The following is a 26,716-nucleotide window of genomic DNA, read 5'->3' as shown; positions in this document are numbered from 1 at the left end:
TGCATTTTCAGAGACGTCTTCAAGTAAAAACAAAACATTAAAACAAATCAACTATAAAAAATAATCTATGAGGACTAAGAAAAATAAATCGAAGAAAAACAAAAATACGTCTTCCAATAAAACTCAACACCACTATATGTAACGGCCAAATAATGATAAAAAACTGTCAGGTAAGCAGTAGAAACGAGGGGTCGAATATTTCTTTCAAGTTGTTTCTAGTCTAACAAAACAAACTCAGATTCAAACTACTGGGATACTAAAAGCAAAAACTCCAGAACGCCTCACACCAGGAGAAGTGGGCACATCAGCAGTACATAGACTCCGTCTGGTTGGCCTAACTGAAACTCCCCAACACATTTCACTGCACTTGGGCTTTTAGACAGGAGGAATGTCACTCTTCCTCAATCAACCTTAGGACTTGATGAACATGTGAAGTCTCAGGATAACGTGTCAGGTTTTTCTTTTGCCTTATAGGCCTCGAGGACAGGCGGCTTCTGAGTGCACATCATCAGGTCAGGTTCTCCCAGCTTCCAGTTTGGACTCCTGAGTTCAGAAGTCTCACCATGGTGCTGGGAGCTTGATAGTGCCAGTAACTAGGGGCTACCACACTCAGTTTGAACAAAAGTATTTTGTGCAGAACTAGAAGACTAGTTTCCTAAGATGCTGCATGAAAAAGGAATGTTTTCTGGAAAATACTAAAAATTAAATGAAATGAAGTTCTATTTCCCACCTCCCCACCCCAATCAAACCGAAAAAACTATCAAAAATAGGGCCTGGACTCTTCATTACGTTATCACTAACTCTGGATTTGGCCGATCAGTCTTACCTTCTGATGCTTTGATCACATATCCGCCCTTCTTTTCACCAGGAGGCACATTAAGCAACTGCATGATTCTGTCCAGTAACCCATGGATTATCTCGAACCCAGGATTCTTGTTGTAATAAACAGCACAGAGATGCCTGTAGTTTCTTGCACCTACATCTGAAAAAATAAAAGAATTGGCCACAAGGCCACGGTGACCATTACTTAAGAAAGTACTATGGGCCTAAAAAGCATCTTTATGAAACCTAGAGCTAGAGCAATTACTCATAGTAAATTGGGGGGGGGGGGGAAGAGACCATTAAGTTGAAAAAAAGTCAAAATTACACTATACTCTTTAAAAAACACACATAGCGGGGTGCCTGGGTGGCTCAGATGGTTAAGCGTCTGCCTTCAGCTCAGGTCATGATCTCAGGGTCCTGGGATCGAGTCCCACATCAGGATCCCTGCTCAGCAGGGAGCCTGCTTCTCCCTCACCCTCTACTGTTCCCCCTGCTCCCCCTGCTTGTGCTCTCTCGCTCTGTCAAATAAATAAAATCTTCAAAAAAACAACAACAACAAAAACCACACACAAACACAGCTTGGAAAACCATGAAGTGAAGAAGGGAATAACTATCACAAAAATTAGGACAGTGATTACTCCAAGAGAAATGATATGATGGGGAAGAGCCTTATAAGAAGCTTAAGATACCGGCAACATTCTATTAGTTTGGATGGTCATTGTAGTATTTGCTTTACAATCTTCTTAAACCATACGTTACATACAATTAAAACATGAAAAAAAGCAATAGAGGAAGGTAAGAAACACAACAATGCAAAAATAAGCTAAAAAAATCTCTACACACAGGAAAAAGATGGAAGAGAAATATACCTAAATGTCAACAGAAGTTGTATTTGAGCAGAGTCTCATCTATTTTCCAATTGCTCCTTGATTAGGATATATTATTCTACTTTGAAAATCAGAACTTACAAGATGTGCTGTTTTCAGACAGACTTGCAGCACTCAAAAGAACCCTGCCAGTGACCGTATGAATACATCCTGTTCTTCACACACTGGAATACTACTCAGCAATAAAAAGGAACAAACTATCAACAGACTTGACATCTTAGATGAATCTCAAGGGCATTTTACTGAATGAAAGAAGCCAGTCTCAAAGGCCTACATATAAGAGCATTTTTTGGACATTCTGGAAAAGGCACAACAATAGCAACTGAGAACAGACGGTGGCTGCCTAGGGGTTAGATGTGGGGGAAAAATGTGACGAGTGGTGTTTGGTCAGGTCAGAGCTATTTTGTATCCTATAGTCATGGTTACAAAGATCTGAAACTTTATTAAAGCCCCTTCTCAAAAAAAAAAAAAGTGCATAGCACATAAAGGGAAACTCAAATTCAACAGTGAGTATTTAATCTTAAAAGATATATACACTTGTGGCCCTTTAATTCCAAAGGAGACCACTGCTTTGACACAAACAATGAATATTGACTTCATTTTGCTGTTAAGATTACAAAAAGAGAAAAAACAAAATAATATCTGGGGGGAACTGAAAATAATCTACTTTATATTAGCATGTACCAAACAAAAGTTCTTCCACAGATTTATTCCCATAGCCATTCCCATTGACAAAATGTAAAATGTCTTTTACCTTCCAGCTATCCAAATAAAACATGGGTATTTTAAGACACTATACTACTAAAGTAATATAAAAGTGAGCACATAAATGGGGCGAAACGTGAAACTAACATACTGATTATCTACTATGTGCTAGGTACTTAGCACTTATAAATCTATCTATAATCTTATTTAATTTTCAAGACAATCATGTAAAATGGGTTTTATTATCCCTATAAAATAGGGTAGGAAAAATAAGATGGAGAAACAAAGGCTCAGAAAGATTTTGCCCAGTGGCAAGCCAACTGGCTAGAGCTAAATAATTAATTACACAGCTAATAAGTTATGAAAGCAGAATTTGACCAGTATCATCTACTAAACACTGAAAATCTCTAAGTCTCTAAAGGATTTAGAGGACAAACTCTCTGAAGGACTTAGATGAAAACTTCTAAGAGCAAACTTATGGATAGATACACACCTACTTAATATAGTCAAAATGTACATTCTTGAAATGGTTTTGATAGGACACATATTTTAGTATTCTCAAGTGTTATATTTTTGAAGTCCTTAAACTAAAGTTTCTAGCCATCAACAATATTGTAATTCATGGGAAGTATGTTCAGAGTTATTAAACTTCTGACTGAACACACGTGAAGAAATAACTGTTCTTACCATGTAACATTTCTTAGTGCCTACCACGTTCAAGGCCCTCGGCTCTAGGTACTCCTGGAGGGATGCGGTCAAAGCCAGCACAGGGCCTACACAGACTCAACCCTCAACAATGAATTTTTGAATAAATGAATAAAGCCTGGAAAGGGAGGTTAAGCATGCAAGTGCACACACACACACACACACACACACACACACAAACACACACACAAGACCAGGCCCAGCCAGTGGGCCACATTCTAAGTCAGCACAAGAGTCCACTGATGTAGGAAAGGGAGTTCTGTACCACTGTCACTCCCTATCATTTCCATTTGCAAGAATAAAGAAATTTGGTATCTAAATGCTCTAACTGAAGGTGTAAGAATAAAGATTAATATTAAAACCAGGAAGGCATAAAACCTCACTAAACCAACCACACGCATAAACTCAAATGAGGGGCTTGATTTCTCCGCAGGAACAACACACACACACACACACACACGCTCGCGTATACACGTATACTCCCTGAAGGGAAAAAAATGAAATGAAACAGAACTAAATTATCCCTTTCATATTACTGACTTGCTCCTGGGTTTCTCTGCCATGTGGTACCCATTTGTTGGTGTCACATGCTTCCACTTTAATACACAGACATGTATTCAAACTACTTTGTTGTTCCATCTTTGCTGGGAAAGAAGAGCCCAACAGTAATGCCAGCATTCAGACAGCTTAGCAGCATAAACTGGAAGCTTTATTTTGGTGACCTTTGTGTCTTGGAATACTTCTTTCCTGACTTCCAAACCATGTAAAACTTACCTTTCTTTTTTTTTTTTTTAAAGATTTTATTTATTTATTCGACAGAGAGAGACAGCCAGCGAGAGAGGGAACACAAACAGGGGAGCAGGAGAGGAAGAAGCAGGCTCATAGCGGAGGAGCCTGATGTGGGGCTCGATCCCGTAACACCGGGATCACGCCCTGAGCCGAAGGCAGATGCTTAACCGCTGTGCCACCCAGGCGCCCCAAAACTTACCTTTCTGATAAGAGGAGCAACAGCTGGTTTAAAGACTTAGAATTTAGAACAACTTGAGTGATCCTGATAATTAGAATAATGAACTTACAATAATACAGGACTTAAATTATAATCTATTCAAAAAAGGTTTCAGGATGATTACATAACACACATACAGACAAATGAGCTATATATTTCTGGATTCAATTCTGCAATATTTTTAAGAAAAGCCGCAGATTTTTAGGGCCTTGTACTAAACCTACTGTAAGAATTAAACTATTTAAGCGACCCCTCTAACTCCTACCACTGACTGGCCATTTTTTCTACCTTTCCCAAGCGTTACCACTCTAGACTTGCTTCCTCCCATCTCACTAAGATATTCCCTTTGCTGTAGCCGAACTGAATTAAAGGAGAAAATACCACATATTCAGTTCCGCCCATCCCTCCTTGGAGAAACTGCTAGGTAGAGTAAAATTCTCATTTCTTCGTATTCTGCACCGAGGGACCATATTACATCACAGGAAGTTCACTCACTGCATGCCACAAAGTAAGAACTATTTCAATTTCATGCCAAAACAAGGGTTTGCTGGAAATGCCTCAGTTCTTTATAACTCCGTTAACAGACCTCTTGTGTCATGCCACCAAACAATTCTGCTTTTTAAATGGGCCTGCCAAGTATGTCAGCCTAAATTACCAATGTATTTCACAGACTTCAAAGTACTGCCCGGAGAGGCTGATCTAAACCACCCAAAGGGGGGCGGGGTGGCTGGCTACAATTCCCTAAGCTAAAAGAACACGCCAAATGATTTTTTAAAAGAGGAGGAAAAAAAAGGATGATACATGATGTTCCTTAATAAAGTAAAACTATTGCCTAAAATTAAAATTTTTCAAACAGGCTCCTGCTTTGTGTAGATCCTCTTTCACCAAAGTACCAATGATAAGAAGCAAATTAAGGGTGTTAGGTGATACTGTATATGGACAGCCTGGAAAAAGGCAGAGTTTGAGAAAACGACTTTACTTCTATTCTCATATTCACCTGAAGGCCCAAATACAGATGCTAGGAGACAGTCTACTGAAAAACTAAAAAAGGCTTCCAAAGTAATCAGTGGCTGATATGGATCATGAGATTAGTAGTATGGCTAAGACTGAGAAAGAGGCACCCTGATTTTTAATCCATTCCATCCATTTCTTTAATATTGGTACCCAAGAGACTGTAGCTAATGTGGCAAATTTTACATTACCTCCTGAAGAATTTCAGTGTAATATTAAATGATTCAGCTACAAGAATCCTGTGAAGACATACACCTTAAAAACTAATGTGTGAAATAGGAACCTTTACACACTGATGGTAGGGTTGCAAGTTTGTTAAAATAAAAAAATAATAATAATAAGCCCTTTATGGAAGAGAATTTAAGACAGCAAGCATTTAATGTGCTTACCTATGGACTGAACAATTCTATTTCTACGAATACAAATTATTTTAAGAGTACAAGGATATTCATTACAACAGACATGTTGGCAAAAACCTGGCTGCAATCTAAATATTCATCATAATAGTCTGAATTATAATGCATCCATATTATGGGATATTATAAAGCCATTAAAAAGAATGAGATGGACAGAATATGCTCATAGGCAAAAGGTAAAGCACAGGAGAGGTAAACCATGATTCCATTTGTGTAAAAACACTAGAAAGTATTTTTTGTAAAGATTTTATTTATTTGAGAGAGAGGGCAAGCATAGGAGGGGGGAGAGGCAGAGGGAGAAGCAGACTCCCTACTGAGCAGGGAGCTGGACATGGGACTCGATCCCAGGACCCCAGGACCAGGATCTGAGCCCAAGGCAGATGCTTAATCGACTGAGCCACCCAGGTGCCCCAACACTAGAAAGAATTTATCTGTATCTATGGCTATACAGAGAAATGTAAAACATATGGTTGCATATGCATAGAAAATATCTGGCAACTAATTATAAGAGCAGAATTAAGGAGAAGTTGGATATGTGTATTTTTTTTAATGTGAAAAGAACAGAATTGCTCTTAATATATATCTATGAAAGTTCTTAAAGGTGGTACAATCTTATGAACATAAAACGTAAGAACAATTTTTCTTAAGATTTCTGTATTAGAACACCAAAGTACAGTACAGTAAATGCTGAAAGCCAAGAAACTAATGTGAGGGGGGAAAAATCTGACCTTCTCGAAGCATGAAGGAAAAAGTTATAACCTTATGGGTTGGCTTTTAGTTAACATAACCTGGAATGGATTTTATCTATTAAAAAAATACGGTATGCAATGCATGACAGAGCATATTATACTCACGTTTGCAGATTTTAACTATGTGGAACCAAATGTACTAAAATAACTTTCCATATTAAAAATGATGTTATTTACAGTTAAGATGCCATCATAAAAGAGAATGATGCTACTTCAAATATTGTTAATGTCAATGTTCCTTACACCCATATTTTTTGAATTATTAATTGGAAATTCTACATGCCAAAAATATGAAGTAGTAAAATTAAATTAATCCAGACTGATGACATAAGCTCTCTTCAGAAAACTGCATTCCACATGTGGATGCTAGATAATCTTCCATTATTTGATGGCTACAGAATTAACGGACAATCTCTCAGAGCCTAAGTATTTCACAAGCTCATAATGAAAACGCTTATTATTGAGCTCTTTATCAAGCAAAGAATTATAGAAAAAACTATAGAGATCCAGCCCCTACATTCAGTAAGTTACAATATAAGACAGATCATGAACGGTACAGAGAGCAAACTGGAAGAACAAACCAAATCCTAGATCAGTGACTTATTTATGTTCGACACAGTCACATTGGCCCAAGGACGAAAAACAGTCAAGAATCTTATATATTGTGATTACTGTTAAAAAGAGGCTCTGGATTTCCACATTTAAACAAGTCAGGATAAGAAGTAGATCATTCTGATTTAGAAAAGCTACAGGAAGGGGCACTGGGTGACTCAGTCAGTTAAGCATCTGAGTCTTGACTTCGGCTCAGGTCATAATCTCAGGGTCGTGGGATTGAGCCCCACGCCGGGCTCTGCACTCAGGGGGAGTCTGCTAGAGATTCTCTCCCTCTCCTTCTGCCCCTCCCCCTGCTCATGCTTGTGTGCCCTCTCTCTTTTTCTCTCTCAAATAAGAAAAAGAAAAGCTTCAGGAAGTACGTGACATTTTAGAAACTACCAGAACAATTTGGGGCGGGGGGAGGCAGAGAAAATGCAACTTGTACCAGGATGTAGCAATGCTTTGGAGAAAGTGGGAATGGTCTGAGCAAAAAGCGAAGGCTTGCAGTGAGCACGTGTGCCAAGGCAAGTGAGGTAGCTGGAGCCATCCAAGTGGTCAAGGGCCTGTAACCTACTCCATTTACTATAATATTAAAACCCAAAAGTCTCTAAGTGACTAGTCCAAACTAAAGTGCATGGTGATTTGATTATCAAGATTCTCTACAGATCTATGTCAAATTGACAACTGGATGACTGTATCACGCTAAATCTAAGCGACCCTGTACCCTTTACAGAGCCAAACTAAGTCATCTTTCTTAAGCTACGGTTCCTTTTAAATTTAGACCCAAACCGGTGATGTGTTTTCTCCTGCCATCTCAGTGAGGTTCTAGGCATGCTGGCAGCTTCAGGGACCATCATGGAATAAACTGTGATGGCAGAATTCAATGTGCTTTTAATAAAAGCCAGAATGTTGGACTTTGCAAAATATAGTTGCTTTTCTGGGCACAAAGATTAGTAATTTACAAATAGGTCCTTTGCTCCTCTAAAGTAATTTACTATTTTGCTTATAGTTGAGTTATTCTTGACACCAAACTTAAGTATGAACAACTGAAACCAATCAAATCACACAGCAGCCTGATTCGATAGCTCCTGGGCTGCTTCTACTGCCTTCCATCATAACGCTGAAAATTTACCCCACAGCAGAGTCTGCCTTTAACTTCTCATTCCAAAGACACATGCCACTCTGCCCAAAAGGGATAAACCAGCTTAGTTTCTGGAGTCATGACTAATTTTTAACAATGAGGCAGCAACTCTGGATCTTACAGCTCAATAAATGCAGTGACTGGCGCAGCCTTAAAGAATCGGAATGTGTTGGACTCCGAGTGGAAGTCTCACTATCTGAGACGTGTGCCTGACTTAGTCGCTAAACAGGCAGCGGGCCTGACAGTTTCACAACATGGACAGTCAGTCAACAAGTCCATGAGAGCATAAGAAACTGTCCAGTGAGGTCAAGCATGAAAACGGGCTAGTAGGCTTTCATTTATTCTTACAGGAAGGTAAGCCAAACAAAACTTGGGGGAGGCATACTGAAATCCAGCATAGCTTCCTTTTTCATTTCCACTGTGGAAGACACACTTGCCTATCTGACAGGCAGAGTCGGGGTTTTCCTTAATGTTAAAAAACATGTCAGTGGCAACTGTCATTCCTTCTCTGTGCTATCAGGGCCCCTTGTGTGCTCCCTCAGAGCCCTACCTATGAAAACCTACTCACCAGTCTCCCTCAAGATGGGAAACTCATATTTCAAGCAGACCCTAGCAAAGAAAAGGAACTCAAAAGGACCTTTCTACCAGTGCAATGAATGAGACTGTCTTGCTCACCCTTGCCACACATCTCTCCCCTTCTGAACCAGTACTTTGGGTATGGCCCCCACTAATGAAAATCTAGGATGTTATACATTACTGGAAAACTCCTCTATCATTTCACTTTTAATGACCTAGATTTTTCCTTTTCAAAACAGTTTGAAGATTTACAAGGAAATGGCTGATGTAAATCCAATAGAAAAATGCTTACTGGCTTGAAAGGTGGTAAAAACATATATGCTCAATTCATTGAAGAGAAGTGGGTGATGAATTACTGAAAACACAATATTCCTGTTTTTGAGTAAATTGCCCCATCAGTACATTTTGGTTCTCAGACCCTAAAAAAGATAGTGCACAACAGAAGAAAAGCCACTTAAATCAAGTTAGGATAAAAATGAGCCCCAAGTGCCTCATTTTTAGTGTCAGCAAGGTGACATTAACCCTGTAATGGCCAAAGGTTTCCAAGTCACTCTCACAGAAAATGACCATAGACCAGGATGCTAAGTACTTAGGGCCTTAGGGACTGCTAATACTCTAACGGTAAGAGCAGACACCAAACAGTGCTTATGACGTGGCTCGAACTTTTCAAAATGCAATTTCATTTAATCCTTACCAAAAATCTGGTCATCCCCACTGCAACAGATGAGAAAACAGGCATAGAGAGATCACATAAATTGTCCAAAGTTCAGCAACTCGTAAGTGGCAGAACCGTGACTCAAAACCAAGTACTCTGGCGGTATGTGCAGTCTTATATCCGTGGTGCTACGCTGCCTTTCCCATAGAACCTTCTATGTACACCGAACGACAAGTAGAGAGTCCGCTTGAACATATGTAGAATAATCCATCAGAAAAGCTACCTGTTACAACATAAAATCCAGGCCTACCTTAAGAGAAAACCCACTCAGAAGCAAACTTAGGTTTTCAAGATGGTAAACTTATTGAGCACATTAACCTCTTATTCCTCAAATCCCATTGATGGGATAGAAAATTTTGGATAAAATAAACCATGAGTGCAAGACAACAGGCAAAAGTAGTGTCAGTTAAAAATGTTCCTGTAGGGAAAACAGAATAATCACAACTAAAGACCCAAATAAGAGAGGTCTGCTACAGAGATGAAAACTATTCCTTCTGATGAAAGAAAGTGCAGCAGAAATCCAAATCTGGGTTAAGAAGCATACAGACTGGGTTTCTGGAGTTCTCACCAGGGTGACTCATTAAATGATGGCCTACCGCACTAGTACCAGAGCCCTCTGGGGAGTCCTTGCCATTAGGGAGGAAGCCTACTGCTGAAATATTATACAACTTTTGAGGAAACTTAGATGCATTTTATACCTAAAAACACCTGCAGATTGAAAGCAAGTGGATGGAGAACCATTTATCATGCTAACAGACATCACAAAAGCAAGCTGGAGTAGCCATACTTACACTAAACTAGATTTTAAACCAAAGAGTGGAACAAGAGATGAAGAAGGGCACTATATCGTGATCTAGGGGGTCTATCCAACAAGATCTAACAATTGTAAATAGTTATGCCCCCAACCTGGGAACACCCAAATATATTAAACTTTTGAGGAAACTTGGTATAATTAACCTAATCCTATATTTGTAAATGTTTGGATCGCCAAGGATCAAAACCTACAATTCAAAGAGTTAAAGATGAAAGGAAAGGAGTCAGAAACAGAAAAAAATTGACACTAAAATCATAACAAATTCTTTGGTACCTGTTCCAAAGGAGGAGTTGAGGCACAAGAACCCTCATAACTACTTATTGCTGGCACTGAAAATGTTTTGATTCCTACCACAGTTGACCACCCAAAGAAAATTCTACACAGACGGATATTAAAATAAACTTTTGTTTTCTAAGGATACACGCACAGAGACCAATTCTGGCCCTACCTCTAAGTCCAAAATGTATGCAGCCTTGGGGCAAATTACTACTTTTCTTAGTTTTCCTACATATTAAGTGGGGACAATATTTTTTGGTTCCATCTGCCTCAAAGAGATAGATTAACAATCACAAGAGAAAAGGTATATTTAAAAAAATTTTTTTAAGTATAAAGCACCATACAAATGCAAGGTGATGCCGTTAATTGACGATAAGGCTGCATACTGGAGAGCAGATAGAATCCAGCTTCGGCTGAAGAGTTCGCTATGGAAGCTCCACATTACAGTCAAGTGGACAGGCCTATAGTATCTACTTCTGAAGACAGGCTGGTTTACAGTCAATAGTCCTTAACTACTCTGGGTAGTTGGAATAACGCCGTATTCTCCTCTTCAGGAGTAAATGGGGAAAAGGCCTTCGCTGTTGTCAACGGATTCAGAGGAACACACTCTGAATTTTGCAGTCTGGAGTAAAACTCCTGAATAAACACGGTTAGGACTTGAACTGTTAAATTCAGGGAACCAGAGAAATACTGCCAGCAATGCTGTCAGCTGATGGCACTGCTACCAAGAAATGACCTCATATGCAGCTCCAAACAGACTTGTTGTCTAAGTCTGAAGACAGAAGTTTGAATTGGACAGACATCCTTGGCAATCAGATTTAAGTACTACCTAAATATAGGTTTATTAAATAACCGGAGTTCCAAATGGTAGACCGAGCAACTTGCTATACTAACAAGTCCAGCCTATTCTTCAGGCAAAAACTGGTCAAACACACTTATGACTACTACAAGAACGATGAATAGCTAATGCTAAACTAGATGACAAGACATCAAAGTACCTTAAAATGATATGCACATAAATCACAAGATAAAAAAAAATGTTCCACAGTACTTTTCAAGTTGAGGTTTTAATAGGTTTCTTCATAAATGTTAAGTTTTTTAAGATTTGCCTTCTACTAAAAGAAAAAAGAGAGCAACAAAATATCTGAATATCTTGCTTGGATGGATTCATATCAGTCAATCATGAAAACTAAGTTCATGAAACAATTAGGAAAATTTAAACACTAGCTGTATGTTTGATGATAAAACAGTGTTGAGTTATTTTTAAAAAACAAAAGTGGTGTCTTTTATCTTTTAGATATATATAGAACTCTTTTGGAAATACATACTAAAGTGTTTGCTGTGAAACAGTAGGAGGTCTAAGAATTACATCAAACTAACACGGGGGAGTAGGTTGGCGTACAGATGAAAGAAGACTGGCCATGTGCTGGTAACTGCTGAAGATGGGTGCTGGATTCACCGGGGTGGTTATACTGTCCACTTTTACATAAAGCTGAGATTCTTATAATAACATGCTTTAAGTGCACAAATCCAAGTGTACTCATTCTTACCTCTGCTAGAATCTTTTACTACGATGTCAGAGATTTCAAACAGTTTCAGAGGAAGGGGCATCTTCCGATTCGCAGCTATGGTCTTTAGGAGGCCAGGAAGAAGGGTAGTGCGTGCCACCTACAGGAGAAGACATGAAATTGCACTGACCAAATAAGAACCCAAACAGACTTGGTTTAAGACAAGGCCAAAAGAACTCAACAGCTTCCCAGTAATAACACTCTTCTGGAAAATGCAATATGTAAATGTTCAAATCATTTTTAATTATAAATTCCAAGACAAAAAACTGAAAATATTCTGGCTTCCAAACTTACAAAATGAAAAATCGTTAAGACCTAATCAAAAATTGAGAAACAAATATAAATACAATGCCTGTATCTAGGACTGGTTATTCTATTATCATTTTTAAAATTAAAGTTAGCTTTTAAGATTGCAAATATGTAAATTTTAATATCCTGCTTTATTTTATAAAGTAATTGAAGGAGATTACAAAAAATGCAAGTATTTAAATAGATGAAATATATATTAATCAAATTCTTAAAAACCAAGGCCAGGGAAAATGTAAATGCAATTAAAATATCACAACAATGAGAAAACAGAACACAAATATGTAGCACTAAAAAAATTACACAGCTGCCATGGGCAAGCTGTGACCACAGTTTTCAGCTTAGTAGCCAAAGAAATACAAACACACATCCTAGTTCTAAAAACAAAAAAACCCCCCAAAACAACTTCCGTACTTTTGTCTCAAATTTCTCATTCTAAGCCATGTGAGACAGGTTAGCTTTCAACACATCATGTTCCCAGAAGAGCTTATGAGCGGTGGTAGGGCACCGTCGTTATGATCCTGGGCTCCAGCAGACACCAGCACCACCACCCCTTGCCCAGACTACAGCAGGAGCTTAAGCTGCTTTCTCTGCTTCCACTCCTGCCGCCTAACAGCCTGTTCTCCACACACAGCGATGCTTTAAGGCCTACATCAGATCAGGAAACTCCTGTTCGAAAATTTAACAAGTTTCCATCAAATTTTGAATGAAATCCATGCCCTGCATGGGGTCCTGTCTGAATCTGGTCCTGGTCTCCTCTCCACCGACCATGCCTGCTGCTCCCCCTGGTTTACTGGGTTGCAGCCACGCTCCGCAAGCTGCGTTCAGTCTCCACGCCTCCTCCCTTCCTCTGCCACATACATTCTTCCTCTGGATTCATATGTGGCTGTCTTACTTTCTTCAGGTCTCTGCTCAAAAGGTCCCCAGAGAGGCCTGCCCTGACCACTCTGACTAAAACAGAGGCCCTTCCTAGATCTTACAGGCGTTAACAGGAAGCCCCTATGAAGACTTGGTGGTAGAACGTGTGCTGAGGGAAAAGAGAAAACCTTTCCAATCACGTTCACTCTGCCACCTGCTGCTAGTAGTCTTCAACTCCATGCTTTTGTAAATATTGCTCACTTTCAAAACTGGAGAGAAAGTGCCCAAACCATTCACAGATATAAAAGTACAATGTTAAAAGAAAGCTTAACTTACTGGAATATAAACAAGCTACCTTTGTAAATAGCTTTTCCCAGTGTTTTGTTTCTGTTTTTGTTTTTGTTTTTTTTCCATTTCATACATCAGCCTTGTTTAAAACTCACAGCAATACAAAAAATTAAACCGGAATCCAATCAAGCTTCTAGATCTACCTTCCAATTTGCTAGAAATATAGGGGACCACTGGAACGTATTTAAAAACATCCTAACTGAGAACTCTACAGGACAAATGACCCAGTTTGTTCAGTGAAGAAAATGAAAGGAAGAGAGACAGGGAGATGGACAGAGGGGCAATCTGTAGATTAAGAGACGGAAGAAGCACATCAACTTTGCCTTGGGATTCAAATGAAGGTCATACAAACTATTAAGAAAATTGAGACAATTGAGAAAATTTCAACAATGGATATTTAAAAGTATTAAGGAATACTACTGCTAATTTGGGGGAATGTGGGAATATTCTGTGATTTCATTCATAATTATAAAATGTACATGTTTTAACTGACATTTTTCTTTTATCCATTCTCTAACATATCTACAGTTAGAAAATAGCCCAAAATTAAGAATTATGCAAGAGAAAGAATGGGCTTAAACAATAAACTGAGTTACAAGCCCATAAACAACTTTACATTTAACCATAAATAAAAAGAAACCTGTTAGCCATGTTAGTAAGGGTAGGACATAATTATCGGTAAAGCAGAAGTAAAATACAGAATCTGTCCACTCTAAAACATGGACTCATCTAATGTATTTTATGCAGAAATACTGATTCTGAAAGTGTGCTAAACCCTAGCTATTTATAGTGATAATGTGTTCTGATTTTCCTTCCACAGGATGTAAACCCTACAGAACATCACCACATCTTAAGAAATCTATCAAGTTCGATAAATGAAACTGGTAGAAAAAGGAAAATCTGGAATAAACTCAAATAGAAACCCAGTAAGATTTACGGAAAAATCCCTCTACCCAAATGAATTTGAGCATCTCTCATTGAAAAGAACACCACAGGCATCTTTAAAGAGCAGTAGACAAAGCTAGTGGACCTTATTATCACAATCCTTCCAAACTGCATAAGAATTCTTCAAAGTTCAGACACTGAATACAGAGAAACAATTTATGTACTTGATGAATATTATCACCAGTTGGCTCTTTAAATAGTCTAGCCCTAATCTACCACATTAGTGGTACAGATTAAATCTAACTTTAAGAAAATCCAAATTTTAACATTTTTAGAACTTTAAAAATTTTTAGAACTTAGAGACCCCCTCCCCTGCTTTTACAGATATGAAAATCAAGATTCCTAAAAACTATCTCAAGTCACAGAGTTCACATATTACAACAAAATTTTCTTGAAAGCATTTCCTCCCAATTCTAAGATTCTCCTTGATTCTAAGCCAGGGTTAAAGAAAAATCGAAGAATTGCGTGTGCAAGAAAAACAGAATGAGAGCTGACCAGTAAGAGAGGAGATAGTCTGAAGTCATTAATAAACAAAGATATTATAAATAAAAACAGCACTTCAAAGTAATTTCCTAATCTAAGAATGTAAATCACTAACGTTTACTAAGATCGTATTCTCAGTGAACTATTCCCGAACTCTGTGTGAAACTGCCATTGAACTAGAGGATTACCATGAAAAAAAACAGAGGCAGCATGGTCAAAAACAAGTAACAACTACTTTCAAAGTGAATGACTTAATGGAGGTACTGGGAACAGCTGCTGATTCATTTATTACAAAATGGGTAGAAAAGATGAAATCTGAAAATAGTATTAAAGTCAACTGATTTGAAGGGAATGAAATGGAGAGTTCAAACAAGACTGGGCAAGCAAAGTAAGTAAAACACAAGCAGGCCAATCAAGAAAAGACTAAAAAGTGTTAAGAATTTGTCAACAAGGGGTGCCTGGGTGGCTCAGTCAGTTAAATGTCCCACTCTTGGTTTCAGCTCAGGTCATGATCTCCGGGTCCTGGGATGGAGACCCAGTCAGGCTCCCTGCTCATCAGGGAGTCTGCTTGTCCCTCTCCCTCTGCCCCTGCCCCAATTCTTCTCTTTCTCACTTGCTCTCTAATAAAGTCTTTTTTAAAAATTTTAAAAATTAAAAATATTTAAACTCTTTGCCCCTCCCCCACAAGCTCTAATAAATCTTAAAAAAAAAAAAAAAGAGCACTTTAAAAAAAAATTCGCCAAAGTTATGTAAGAACCAACTATAATCTTATCCAAGAGGAGAGTTTTAAAAAGCTCTAAGATTTTGCCATCTTAAGTATAACTTATGCACTGCCTCTCAGGATTTACCCAAATTCTTACCTACTTAAAATTCTCACCTGAAATTCAGCTGTTTTAGGATTACTTATGTGGACTGCCTTTGTTGCAGAGATGTCCAAACCAAGTTTATCAGCAATATCTTCTTGGGAGCACTATGAAGTACATGCAAAATAAAGAAAAACAATACTTAATATACAAAGTATTTAATATTGTAAGTCAACTTACGGTCTCATAGCAATGTAGATTCTACATAAAGAAGTTAAAAATAAATATATCAACTAATTCAGGGCCACAGCAGATATAATTCAACATTAACAGTTCTCTAACAAGGAGTTCTATCTATGATATGGGGCAAAGTAAGTTTTCCCCATGTTGATGGTGGTGTAACTGCATCTGGGCCCTTCCTAAAGCTGGCCTCCCATTTACTGTACCAGTCTAGTCTCTTACACAGTTAGCTATCCATTCCCTGAATCTTCTAGTCTTCCTTACTTTTACCAGAGATGTCTAGGAGTGCCTGGGTAGCTCACTTGGTTAAACATCTGCCTTCAGTTCAGGTCATGATCCCAGGGGCCTGGGATCAAGCCCCGTGTCGGGCTCCCTGCTCAGTGGGAGCCTGCTTCTCCCTCTTCCTGCCACTCCCCCTGCTTGTACTCTCTGTCAAATAAATAAATAAAATCTTTACATAAAGGAAAAAAGATATTTAAGAGAGAGAGAGCATGAGCAAGAAGTCAAGTGGCCTGGGGGCGCCTGGGTGGCTCAGTCGTTAAGCGTCTGCCTTTGGCTCAGGGCGTGATCCCGGCGTTCTGGGATCGAGCCCCACGTCAGGCTCCTCCGCTGGGAACCTGCTTCTTCCTCTCCCACTCCCCCTGCTTGTGTTCCCTCTCTCGCTGGCTGTCTCTCTCTCTGTCGAATAAATAACTAAAATCTTAAAAAAAAAAAAAGAAGAAGTCAAGTGGACTAAATTCTGCCCAACGTTCCTTCTACTTGATCATTTAACTTCTGTGCATAGGTGCTTGCTAAAGCCCTGAGCAATAAACTCCTAAGCACTCATCCTCCAAAAAGAGAAAGATATTTGTCACACTCAAACACCAGGATGACCTACAGAAGTTATGAAAATAAAACTATCAGATGCATCACATCTAATAAATGAGCTAACAAGATAATGCAAATAAAGTACCTGCCACAAACTAAGTGCTCAAAAAAATATTAACAGTGATGATGAATCAATACTAAGAATTATCACATATATTAATGCTAACTGTTGCAAAGGAGTTTAAAACTGAACATGAAAACTGATGTACCATCAGATTACTGAACGGTTTTCCAACATTAGGTGATGTTGCCTATTGCACTATTTTACAAAGTGGCCCTCAAGGACTAGTCTGTATTTCTTAGAGAAATAAACACACACACACACACACACACACACACACACACACACAAATGGGTTTAGATCTTATGTCAGTGTCAGCTCTAATGACTCTTGCCATGCTCTCTTGGGAAGGATACCAAAGCCACATCCAGGCAGAGCACAAAAGAGCTCCCTGATCTGCGATGGATGCAGAGGCGGAGAACGGTGGCAGGCACGATGGAAATAACCAGATTTTCTCCTCAGCACGGAGGAGTTTTTACAACAAGATATAAGGTGATTAATTAGGAAATGCAATTTAAATAATGTAATCTACTCTCAGAAATAGTACTGTGTGCGTAGAAGAAAGGTTGCTCCACAAACATGGCAGCAGAGGGGTCTGGGAGGCCTTGTACTTTATCATGATAATGGAAGATAAGGGACAGAGATTAGAAGCAGTTTTCATCAAGGCAACCTGAAGTGGCAGTAGCTAGTAAAAAATTTTAATATTTTTTTCAATGTTAATGTGTTTAAAGTGTTAGAAAAATATAATAAGTAAAACTAAATCCATGATTTTTATGAATATTCTTAGACTAAGGCTAAAGTAGGTATTTAGCATCTGTAAGGTCCCTTCCGAGGTTAGCATCCTATGAATGACAAATGCTCAATACAGGAAGAAAGGCTGCATCTCCTTTCTGACCATCCTCTCCCCACAAACTGGTAGTAATGTAACCCCCACTACTGCACTCTCTATAAATGTAAGATGGAGAAGTCTGTCTGGAGTTCAGTTTGGGGGGGGAGAAAATGAAGTCGTTTTGTTTTTGTTCGGTTTTGGTTTTTGCCCTCCATCATTAAGCCGACACCTACTAGAAGACTGCAGAACTACACTGTAGGCTCTACACAAATGCTCAGCAAGAGAAAACTATAAACGGCACAGACGTTTTATTCTTTACAAATGGTCAATCTGGTGGGGGGAAGGGCATTTCCTTCCATTTTGTACTAAAATTCATTTCCTGATTCAGGCCTTTTATGTCAGCTTTCCAACTCAAAGCAAATGTTGTGAACATGTTCAAAGACAGAGAAGTTTAATGTGGAACAGTCCACAAATCCTTAACTAGGGAGGCATCTAGTGGGCACAGACACAACCAAATTAAAACTAAAAATTCTAACTTGATCAATTTGGTTATGAAATTCATTGTGAATTCAACCTTCAACACTTCCATGAAAGTACAAAATACATTGTTATTTGTCATTTAAGACTTTTGTCCTTCATGATTTTCTGTGACTAAAAAAGGAAACACTTTTTTTTACTAGAAACTATACAATCTCAAGTAAAAAAAGTTGTTCTTCTAGAACCTGGAAATTTTAGTAGTCTAGACTTTACAAATTCATGTGAGGAATCAAAGAGTACAGTACTTCAGAGATTCAGTGTCAACAATCAGCTGCAGAAAAACATGGGAGACATACCAGAGCAAAGGTAAGCGCTTCCGTGAACCCAGCGGCTGCCATGTCATGTCTTAGGAGTTCTGTGAGCTTATTAAGAGGAAGCTGAAAAAAAGATATTTAACTTTATTCCACCTCAATAAAATTTCCTAAAACAAAAGGTTTAAACAGAACAGGTCATTAAAGGGCACACCCCCTTCCAGCCTTACTAATACTGCTAGTACCACCACTTCACCCCCCCTCCCCCTCCCCACGACTTCACTACCCCAATACCCCCACACAGATGCACAAACTCCCCACTTCACCTCTCCCACACCGAACTTCTGCCTTCAGGCCAGGTTGAAAAAATGAATCTCCCAGTTCAATATTCAAAAGGGCTCCAAACTCGAAACCTGTCTTTCTTCAAGTACCAGTCATCACAGGTTCTGAACTTACTCTAATCCACTGGGCATCTGTTTTGTATCCTCTCCATAGCGAATGTCTCCCATAGCACAGCATGTCCAAATACTACTTAATTCCTATGTGCTGTTTTTCTCAAAGCCTTCCTGGCATTCAATAATCAGTTTCTAACAACAAGGAGTATTTATTTAAGGGTGCAATCTTACCTGATTAGCTATGCTATAGGTTTTCGGGAGAGTCATCTGAATGTTGTTATATCCGTAGGCAATAGCTGCATCTTCTACAATATCACACGCATGGATAATGTCAGATCTGGTCGGAGGGATTTCGATCTCAATCTGATTCCCATCACCTATTACTTCTGACTTTAAATACATCCTGGTTAGAAGTTTGGCAATATTTTCTGGAGTTTCTCTGAAACAGAAATGTACAATCCATAAACTTCACTGGATTACTTAAAACGTGCTTATATTTTGTTTTAAAATATTCTATCTGAAATATCACCTTTCTTTCTGAGTTCCATGAGACACTAGACATCCCGACAGATGATTTACTATCACTTACTTACTCTGAAAAGATATCAAAACCCTCTCTAAGCATAAGCATTCTTTCAGGAAAAACTAAAGTCTTGTGGGTACTTCATTTTTTAATTCTCTCCAACAGTAAATAAATGTTTTCAAAGCATACCTGATTCCAACTTTTTTGTTAATTAGATCAGCTCTCACTATTTCCTTTCGGTAAGCCAGTTCCTTTAAAGAGAAAAAGTTTGAGAAGCTTAAGTGAGTCCCTGTCAGCTACAGCATTAGACTCTAACTTTACATCGTCTTGCTGTGGCAGTTCACCGCCCTCCCAAAAAAACTGTTGTTAGAGCGAGACACTGAAAATAAACATTATGTTTTAAAACATTACAGAGGAATAAATCTGCTACAACAGGTTCATAACGGAACATTGTCCTTGCTAGACAACTGGAACTGCTCAGAAATAGAAAATGCCAATCACCACTCTCCGCAGTAAAACCCTGGTGCATTACATCATTTCTAAGATGCTTATAAATCCTAAGGATTTTCAGTCTCCTCGCAAGCAAGCAGGCATTTATGACCAAGAATGAATAATTCAAATATCACCATGTACTATCAAATATCACCATTAAACTAAGCCCAAGTGTTACGAAGAAATTCCTTTCTTATCATTTATCCTGGTGGGGGAATGCGACCGGGCCCCCAGGCAGTCCCAGCTATCATCAATCTGCTCCAGGACACGGTAGGACTGAGAGCATCTCATAAATTGGTACTCTCCTTCAACAGTGTGTAACTTTACCACGTTAGGTAGGAATAAACATGTATAAAGCCCAGGCTCTTCAGCACCTTTGCAAACGTATCTATGAATATTTATCATTAAATTACTCTCAAAAGCATAACTACCACTGGCAAAAAGGCTATAAATTTAAAAATCTGATTGGAATCAAGTAAGTACAATGGACCAGAGCCTTGCAATTCTCAGGCAGAAGTATCATCATCACCCAAGTGCTTCTTAGAAACGTAGGCTCTCGGGCCTTTATAGCTGGTAGCAGTGACACGGGGCCTACTGATTCCGGATCTGAAGGTTATCAAGATCCTGAGGTGCTGTGACTGCACATAGGGTTTATGAAGCATGAAACTAGAAGCTAATGATTGCAACAGAAAAACCTTTACTGAGCAGTTGATATGAACTAAATAGTACGAGACACTTGCACGATAATCTTAACCCTCACAACAGATACTATTAGATTCCTAATCAGTGAAGGGCGAACAGTTAGGTTGTAGATGAGTAACCCCGGATCACAACAATGGTAAGCTGCTGGGCCCTGCTGCTGCTACATTCCCAGTGCTTACAAAAATGCTTGTCAGGTACTAAGCACTCGGGTATGTAGCTAATGAGTAAATGCATAAAATAAATGAACAATTTAATGAATCAACAAGTTCAGGCAGCCTAATTCCGAAGCTCCCACCATTAACCACTGGTCTCTCGGACTACCTGCCACTTCTCTCCTCCGGCCCTCTTATTCCAAAGTCCATTCTTTTATATGAAATAACAGAAGAAAGAACTATCAAAGTACTGAGAAAAATAAGCTATTTCATGTGAGGAAGAAATCAGTTCCTCAGAGGATCATTCTCTTCTGGGAGGACAACCTGAGAAGAGTTGTTCTAATCCACGTCCAGAAGGAAACAGATTAACAAATGACAAGACTGCTACAGTACTCCTTTTCAGAAATCCCACCATTTGAATTTATGAAAGCTCTTTAAAATGCAAATGATTTCAAGGAATTATCTACATGAGAAAAGTGAACCAAATTTTAAGATATTTTTCCTCCCCAAAGTACATATTTCAGTTTTATTAATACTTGACAATTCTTCATATCAAAAAGAAAAAAACTTTTCTCAAATCAGACATCATTTTAAAATAGACTAAAAAGCTATCTCTGGCTACTCCCGACTACTACTGTGGTAAATCATACAGATGGCCACATTCTTCCCTTCTCTGCTGCACCCACAACCTCACAATGGGGCACGTCAGGCCCTCCTCACACTGGGAAATGGGAGTCTATGTCACCCTTCCTTGAATCTAGCAAAATGACTGGCCCAGGCCAACAGGACACCAAGCTTAAAGATACTTAGCACGAGAGCAAGTCCAGTGCTTGCTGGGAATCCTGCAACTGCCACCATGTAACAAAGACCAAGCTAGCCCGCTGGATGACGACAGACACTTGACCTGGTGACTCTACAGCTAAGCAGACTTGTGTGTGAGGCTATCCCAGGTCATTTAGATGCTAGTCTACCAACTGGCTGATTATACAGGAGCAAGCCCAGGAGACGTTAGCCAAGCCAGTCAGACCAGAACTACCCAGCAGACCGACAGGATCATGATAAACAAATCACCGTTATTTTAAGTCACTAAGTCTTGAGATATCAGTTTGTTACATAACAAAAGCTAACAGGCACTACAAATTTTTTAAAAACGGAGACTGTCCATAATTTCAACTAAGTTTTCTACAGCTATACATTTATTCTGAATTATAATCAATATTCTAGAACGAAGTATGATGTTAAATGCTGTTTTCAGGAAGGGGAAGGTTTTGATCTTGGCAGATTTTATCTACTTTAAAAACTATTTAAATAGTAGAAACCATTCCAGGCTATGATTCACTTCTTAAGTGACAGAGGAATAGTGAAAAAATCTAAAGAAGAGCTTAAAAAATGGCCTCACTGAATCATAACTAAGTGACTAAGAGTCATGTGTTTGAACAGCCATCTTTGTATTAATAAAATCATCTTAGGGGAAGAAAAAAGCCCAATTAAGAATAATGCTGTTGTGGTTTTTTTGTTTGTTTTTTGTTTTGTTTTTTAACCAAGACTACGTCTTGACAATTGTGCTTTCTACTTAGTCCTGTTAATACACCTGGAATTATTAGTTACAGTGACGGCTCTTCAGCGACTGTTAATTCAAGTGTGAACAGACTAATTAGGTTTGGAGGGCTGAGTCATCTTAAAAGGGGTGAGACTATAAATTACCCAGTAAACTGGTTAAAAAAAGAATAAATCCGAACCTGCACACCCCAACATTTATAGAAGCAATGTCCACAATAGCCAAACTATGGAAAGAGCCCGGATGTCCATCAACAGATGAATGGATAAAGATGTGGTATGTATACACACACACAAAAACACACAAAATGGAATACTACTCAATCATCAAAAAAAATGAAATCCTGCCATCTGCAACAACATGGATGGAACTAGAAGGCATTATGCTAAGCGAAATAAGTCAGAGAAAGACAATTATCATATGATCTCACTCATGTGGAATTAAAGAAACAAAACAGAGGATCAGAGGGGAAGGGAGGGAAAAATAAAACAAGACAAAATCAGAGAGAGAGACAAACCATAAGAGACTCTTAATCATAGGAAACAAACTGAGGGTTGCTGGAGGGGAGGGGTATGGAGGGATGGGGTAACTAGGTGATGGACATCAGGGAGGACATGTGATATAATGAACACTGGGTGTTATGTAAGACTGATGAATCAATGAACGCTATCTCTGAAACTAATAATATATGTTAGTTAATTGAATTTAAATTAAAATTTTAAAAAGAGCATAAATCAGAGGAATTATGGCCATCTAATGCAGTGGTATAATGGAGCATGTTGGGAGCTGAAGCCAGACTATCATCTAGCTCCACCATTTCATAGTAACAGGCAAGCTATTTAACATCTCAAGGTCTCTATCTCCATCTGGGAAAGAGCCAAACAGCACCCACCTTCATAGGGTTACCGTGAGGATTAAATCCATGTAATGCACACAGTATAATGCCTGGCATGTGGGTAGATGGATGGACATACAACAAGTACTCTAAAACATTATCACTAGTATTATCATCAAATCCACTTCTTAAATACTTACTGGAAAGGTATAGGATTTTCCATTAGGAAAAACAACCTCAGCTGCTTCAACCCTGGGGGGAAAAAAAACGCCAGAAATATTAAAAACAAAAAGGGCCATAAATTCTAAAAATGTGTATGGTTAACAAGTCTCTCACTTGCTCTACAAGAGTAATCTCAACACATTCAATTTATTCACGTTCCAACACCGCTGTCTGGATTAATCCTCCCAAACGCAACACCACCTTACTGTTCCATGCCCTATGGCCCCACAGCTCTTCAGGCTGCACACATCTGATGCTTACTTCTCAGGGCTACAAAGCGTGCATCCTCAACTACTCCTTGCCAACATGGATATACACATTCCAGCATTTACCAGGGTGCTGTGTTACACCATGAAAGCTGACTATGCAACCACTAATAGGCAAATCGATTTAAAAAACAGACCCTGCCATACAACTTCAGTCCTGTGCTCTGCAGTGATATGGCTATTTTGAATTATAATTAACATTCTAGAATAAACTATGACGCCAAGACACAGCAAGGAACATTTAGTGAAATCTTTTTTTTTTTTTTTTTTTTAAGATTTTATTTATTTATGTGACAGAGAGACAGCCAGCGAGAGAGGGAACACAGCAGGGGGAGTGGGAGAGGAAGAAGCAGGCTCATAGCGGAGGAGCCCGATGTGGGACTCGATCCCGGTAGGCCGGGATCACGCCCTGAGCCGAAGGCAGACGCTTTAACGACTGCGCCACCCAGGCGCCCCTAGTGAAATCTTTTTAATTAAAAAATAAGCTTTGGAAAAAATATAGTAATCCTATTCATACATATGGGATATATGCTTCCCTACTTTTGTTTAGCTGTTCCTTGTCTGTCCTTCCATGTTTACATCCTCAAATCCAATGATCTTTAAACACAGCTTAAATTTCATGCCTCCACAATGTCTGCACAGGTGCAATAACCAATCCAGCTAGCAATAACCTGCCCTTAAAGCCAGAACACTACCAAAACTTTTTAAAGTAGTTCTCACTTTTTATTTTAAACAGTTATGCATAGGTCTTAGCCCCCCAAAGAGAGAATATGTTCTAGTCACAGGAGCCACATTTTTCATCTTTATATTTAGTACAAGGCCCTAGTGCTTTGCCTTCAGAACAACAAGCTTCAATAACATTGTCAAATAAACTTACGTAAATTGATTCTCACAATATTCACTGAACATGGTGACAATAACATCAAGAACTATTTTTGCCTGCAAAAAAGACAAATATTGTAATCAAAAATATATTCTCTTCACTCAGATGGAAGTGAAAACTTAATTTAGTCCTCAAACATCTAAAAATGACACTGTATATATACATTCTAAAAAAAGGGAGTGGAATAAAAACTTGTGAGCTAAAGCAGACCTAGCCTTATCTTCAGGTGGTCTGCATTTATTCGGTTCTCTGAGAGCTAATAATCCATGACCGAAACAAATCATTTACTTCCCCTGGCCCTCTCCCTTGGGTTCACCAACTTTCAAGAAAGGCAAATGGCTAACTATGGGAGTAAATCTTATCGGTCTCCCAGATCTCTGCAGCCAGTTGCTGGACTCCTGGCTCAACCACTTACAAGTAATCTGACTTTGGGCAAGTTACTTACCATCTTTGTACTTTTGCATCTTCATCTGTTAAGTAAAGATTATAAACATTTCTAGATCTCATTTGGTTATTATGAGGATTAGATGTATTAATATATGAGCAATGCCTAGCACATTGTAAGGACTGTATAGATTTGTTCAAGTTTTTAATTGAAAAAATACAATAACCTTATTGGGATATATATAGGCTTTGCTTTTATATATACTTTACTGTTTAAATATAAGCTTCAGGAAAGATATCTAAGGTCTGTTAATGTAAGACTTTTTTAAAAATTTGTAAATAGTATCAGTTACATTACCCTAGTATTTCTAAAGGCAAATATGGCCAAATATGGTTTATTAAAAAATAAACCAAATATGGTTTAATTTTTTTTAATTTTTAATAAACAAATAAGATCGTAACTTATAAAAGTTATAAATGAAATACCTTACAATGGTGTCCAATCCTGTAAGATGTACTGAATGCCATTTATGGCCCTATTTCTATAGGCCAGCCTTCTCCTGTCATTCAAGCTTATCTTATTAATTTGCTTAATTGCCACGTTACCCTATGCCTTAACATGTATAAAGAAATCTTAAGATGTAAAAAAGTTTCATAGCAATCCAATCCAATATATGTAGTTATTAAAAGTGAGTGAACCGGTACTCTATATATTCTAGATATCATCGTGTGCACAAACCCTTTATCAATTTGCTAAATAATACTTCTTTATAAGCCACTTCATTTTTAAAGACTTATTACTAAGTACACACAGGTACCAAGTTACTCAGCATTTAAAAGCCAACTAAGATAAACAATTTATACAATACTTATTCCATTCTCAGTTTTACAGTTAGGTATATGGCTAATTCTCCCACTAGAATGAGTTCCTTCAAGTCAAGAAACATGAAACTCATTAAATGCACAGCACTGGAAAGACAGGAGATGCTTGTTAAAGATTTGTTAATTAAATGAACACACCATAACCAAAGTACAGAATATCTGTAGCTTTCTAATTTTCTAAATTTCTGAAATATGTTCCCACCTACAAAATAAACACTTTAAAGTTCAGCCATCTAGTCTTGGCCCAGAACTAAAACATTCTGACAGTACAAAAACGGAATGAGAGTTTTATTTACCTTAGTGAAGTCAGTTCCTGTGCATTCAATAAATACATTTCTGGTATTTACGGTTATTTTGGAATGACTTCCTACAACACAAAATAATAAAACAGTTTCAGAAACACAGGTGTACTAAAAAGTTCTCCAAAACAAACTACATTTTCACTTAGAGTACAACATAAATGGACATCTCAGAGGTAAGGTGATAATGCAACATTTATTTTAAGCCCCCACTATACCTGGGAGAATAGAAATAAAAGAGTAACAAGTGTTTACTGCATTCAGTGTGTCAGAGCTGCTCTGCCCAGCACTAAACAGAGGTTGTCTCATCTCTCCACATGAACGCTATGACAGAGCTGCAAGCAGACCTAAGATTCAAAGCTTCAGCAAGGCTACAGTCTGGGTCTGGGTCTGGCTACTCTGAAGCTCAGGTTCTGAACCACTGTAACAGCTAGAGTTCAACCTCAAGGAGGAAGAGACTCTTGCCATTGTGAATCAACTAAACCCCCTTCTCACCTCCAGAGGGGTCAACATCTATGGCTATCACATCATTAAATTTTGTAAATACATCCACGTTGCCTCCTCAAAAAGAGTCTTCAGAAAGGAGGTAAGAGGGTGAAATTCAGTTTAA

General features: G+C 38.5%; 1 protein-coding gene across 1 annotated transcript in view; it reads right to left on the bottom strand.

The window, feature by feature from the left end:
* The window catches only part of FARSB (phenylalanyl-tRNA synthetase subunit beta), a 65,239-nt gene that overhangs the window by 20,551 nt on the left and 17,972 nt on the right, over positions 1-26,716 (bottom strand). The window contains exons 8-16 of the mRNA XM_008690414.2: positions 26,104-26,174; positions 24,536-24,597; positions 23,371-23,422; positions 19,621-19,682; positions 19,140-19,347; positions 18,559-18,639; positions 15,803-15,895; positions 11,968-12,085; positions 827-982 (exon numbers count right to left, since the gene is read on the bottom strand). Coding sequence (XP_008688636.1) covers positions 827-982; positions 11,968-12,085; positions 15,803-15,895; positions 18,559-18,639; positions 19,140-19,347; positions 19,621-19,682; positions 23,371-23,422; positions 24,536-24,597; positions 26,104-26,174 — 903 coding nt within the window. The remainder of the gene's footprint in view (positions 1-826; positions 983-11,967; positions 12,086-15,802; positions 15,896-18,558; positions 18,640-19,139; positions 19,348-19,620; positions 19,683-23,370; positions 23,423-24,535; positions 24,598-26,103; positions 26,175-26,716) is intronic.

This window comes from Ursus maritimus, unplaced genomic scaffold (assembly GCF_017311325.1).
Source record: "Ursus maritimus isolate PB19 unplaced genomic scaffold, ASM1731132v1 scaffold_1, whole genome shotgun sequence".
NCBI lineage: Eukaryota > Metazoa > Chordata > Mammalia > Carnivora > Ursidae > Ursus > Ursus maritimus.
This window is presented reverse-complemented; position numbering and strand designations above follow the sequence as displayed.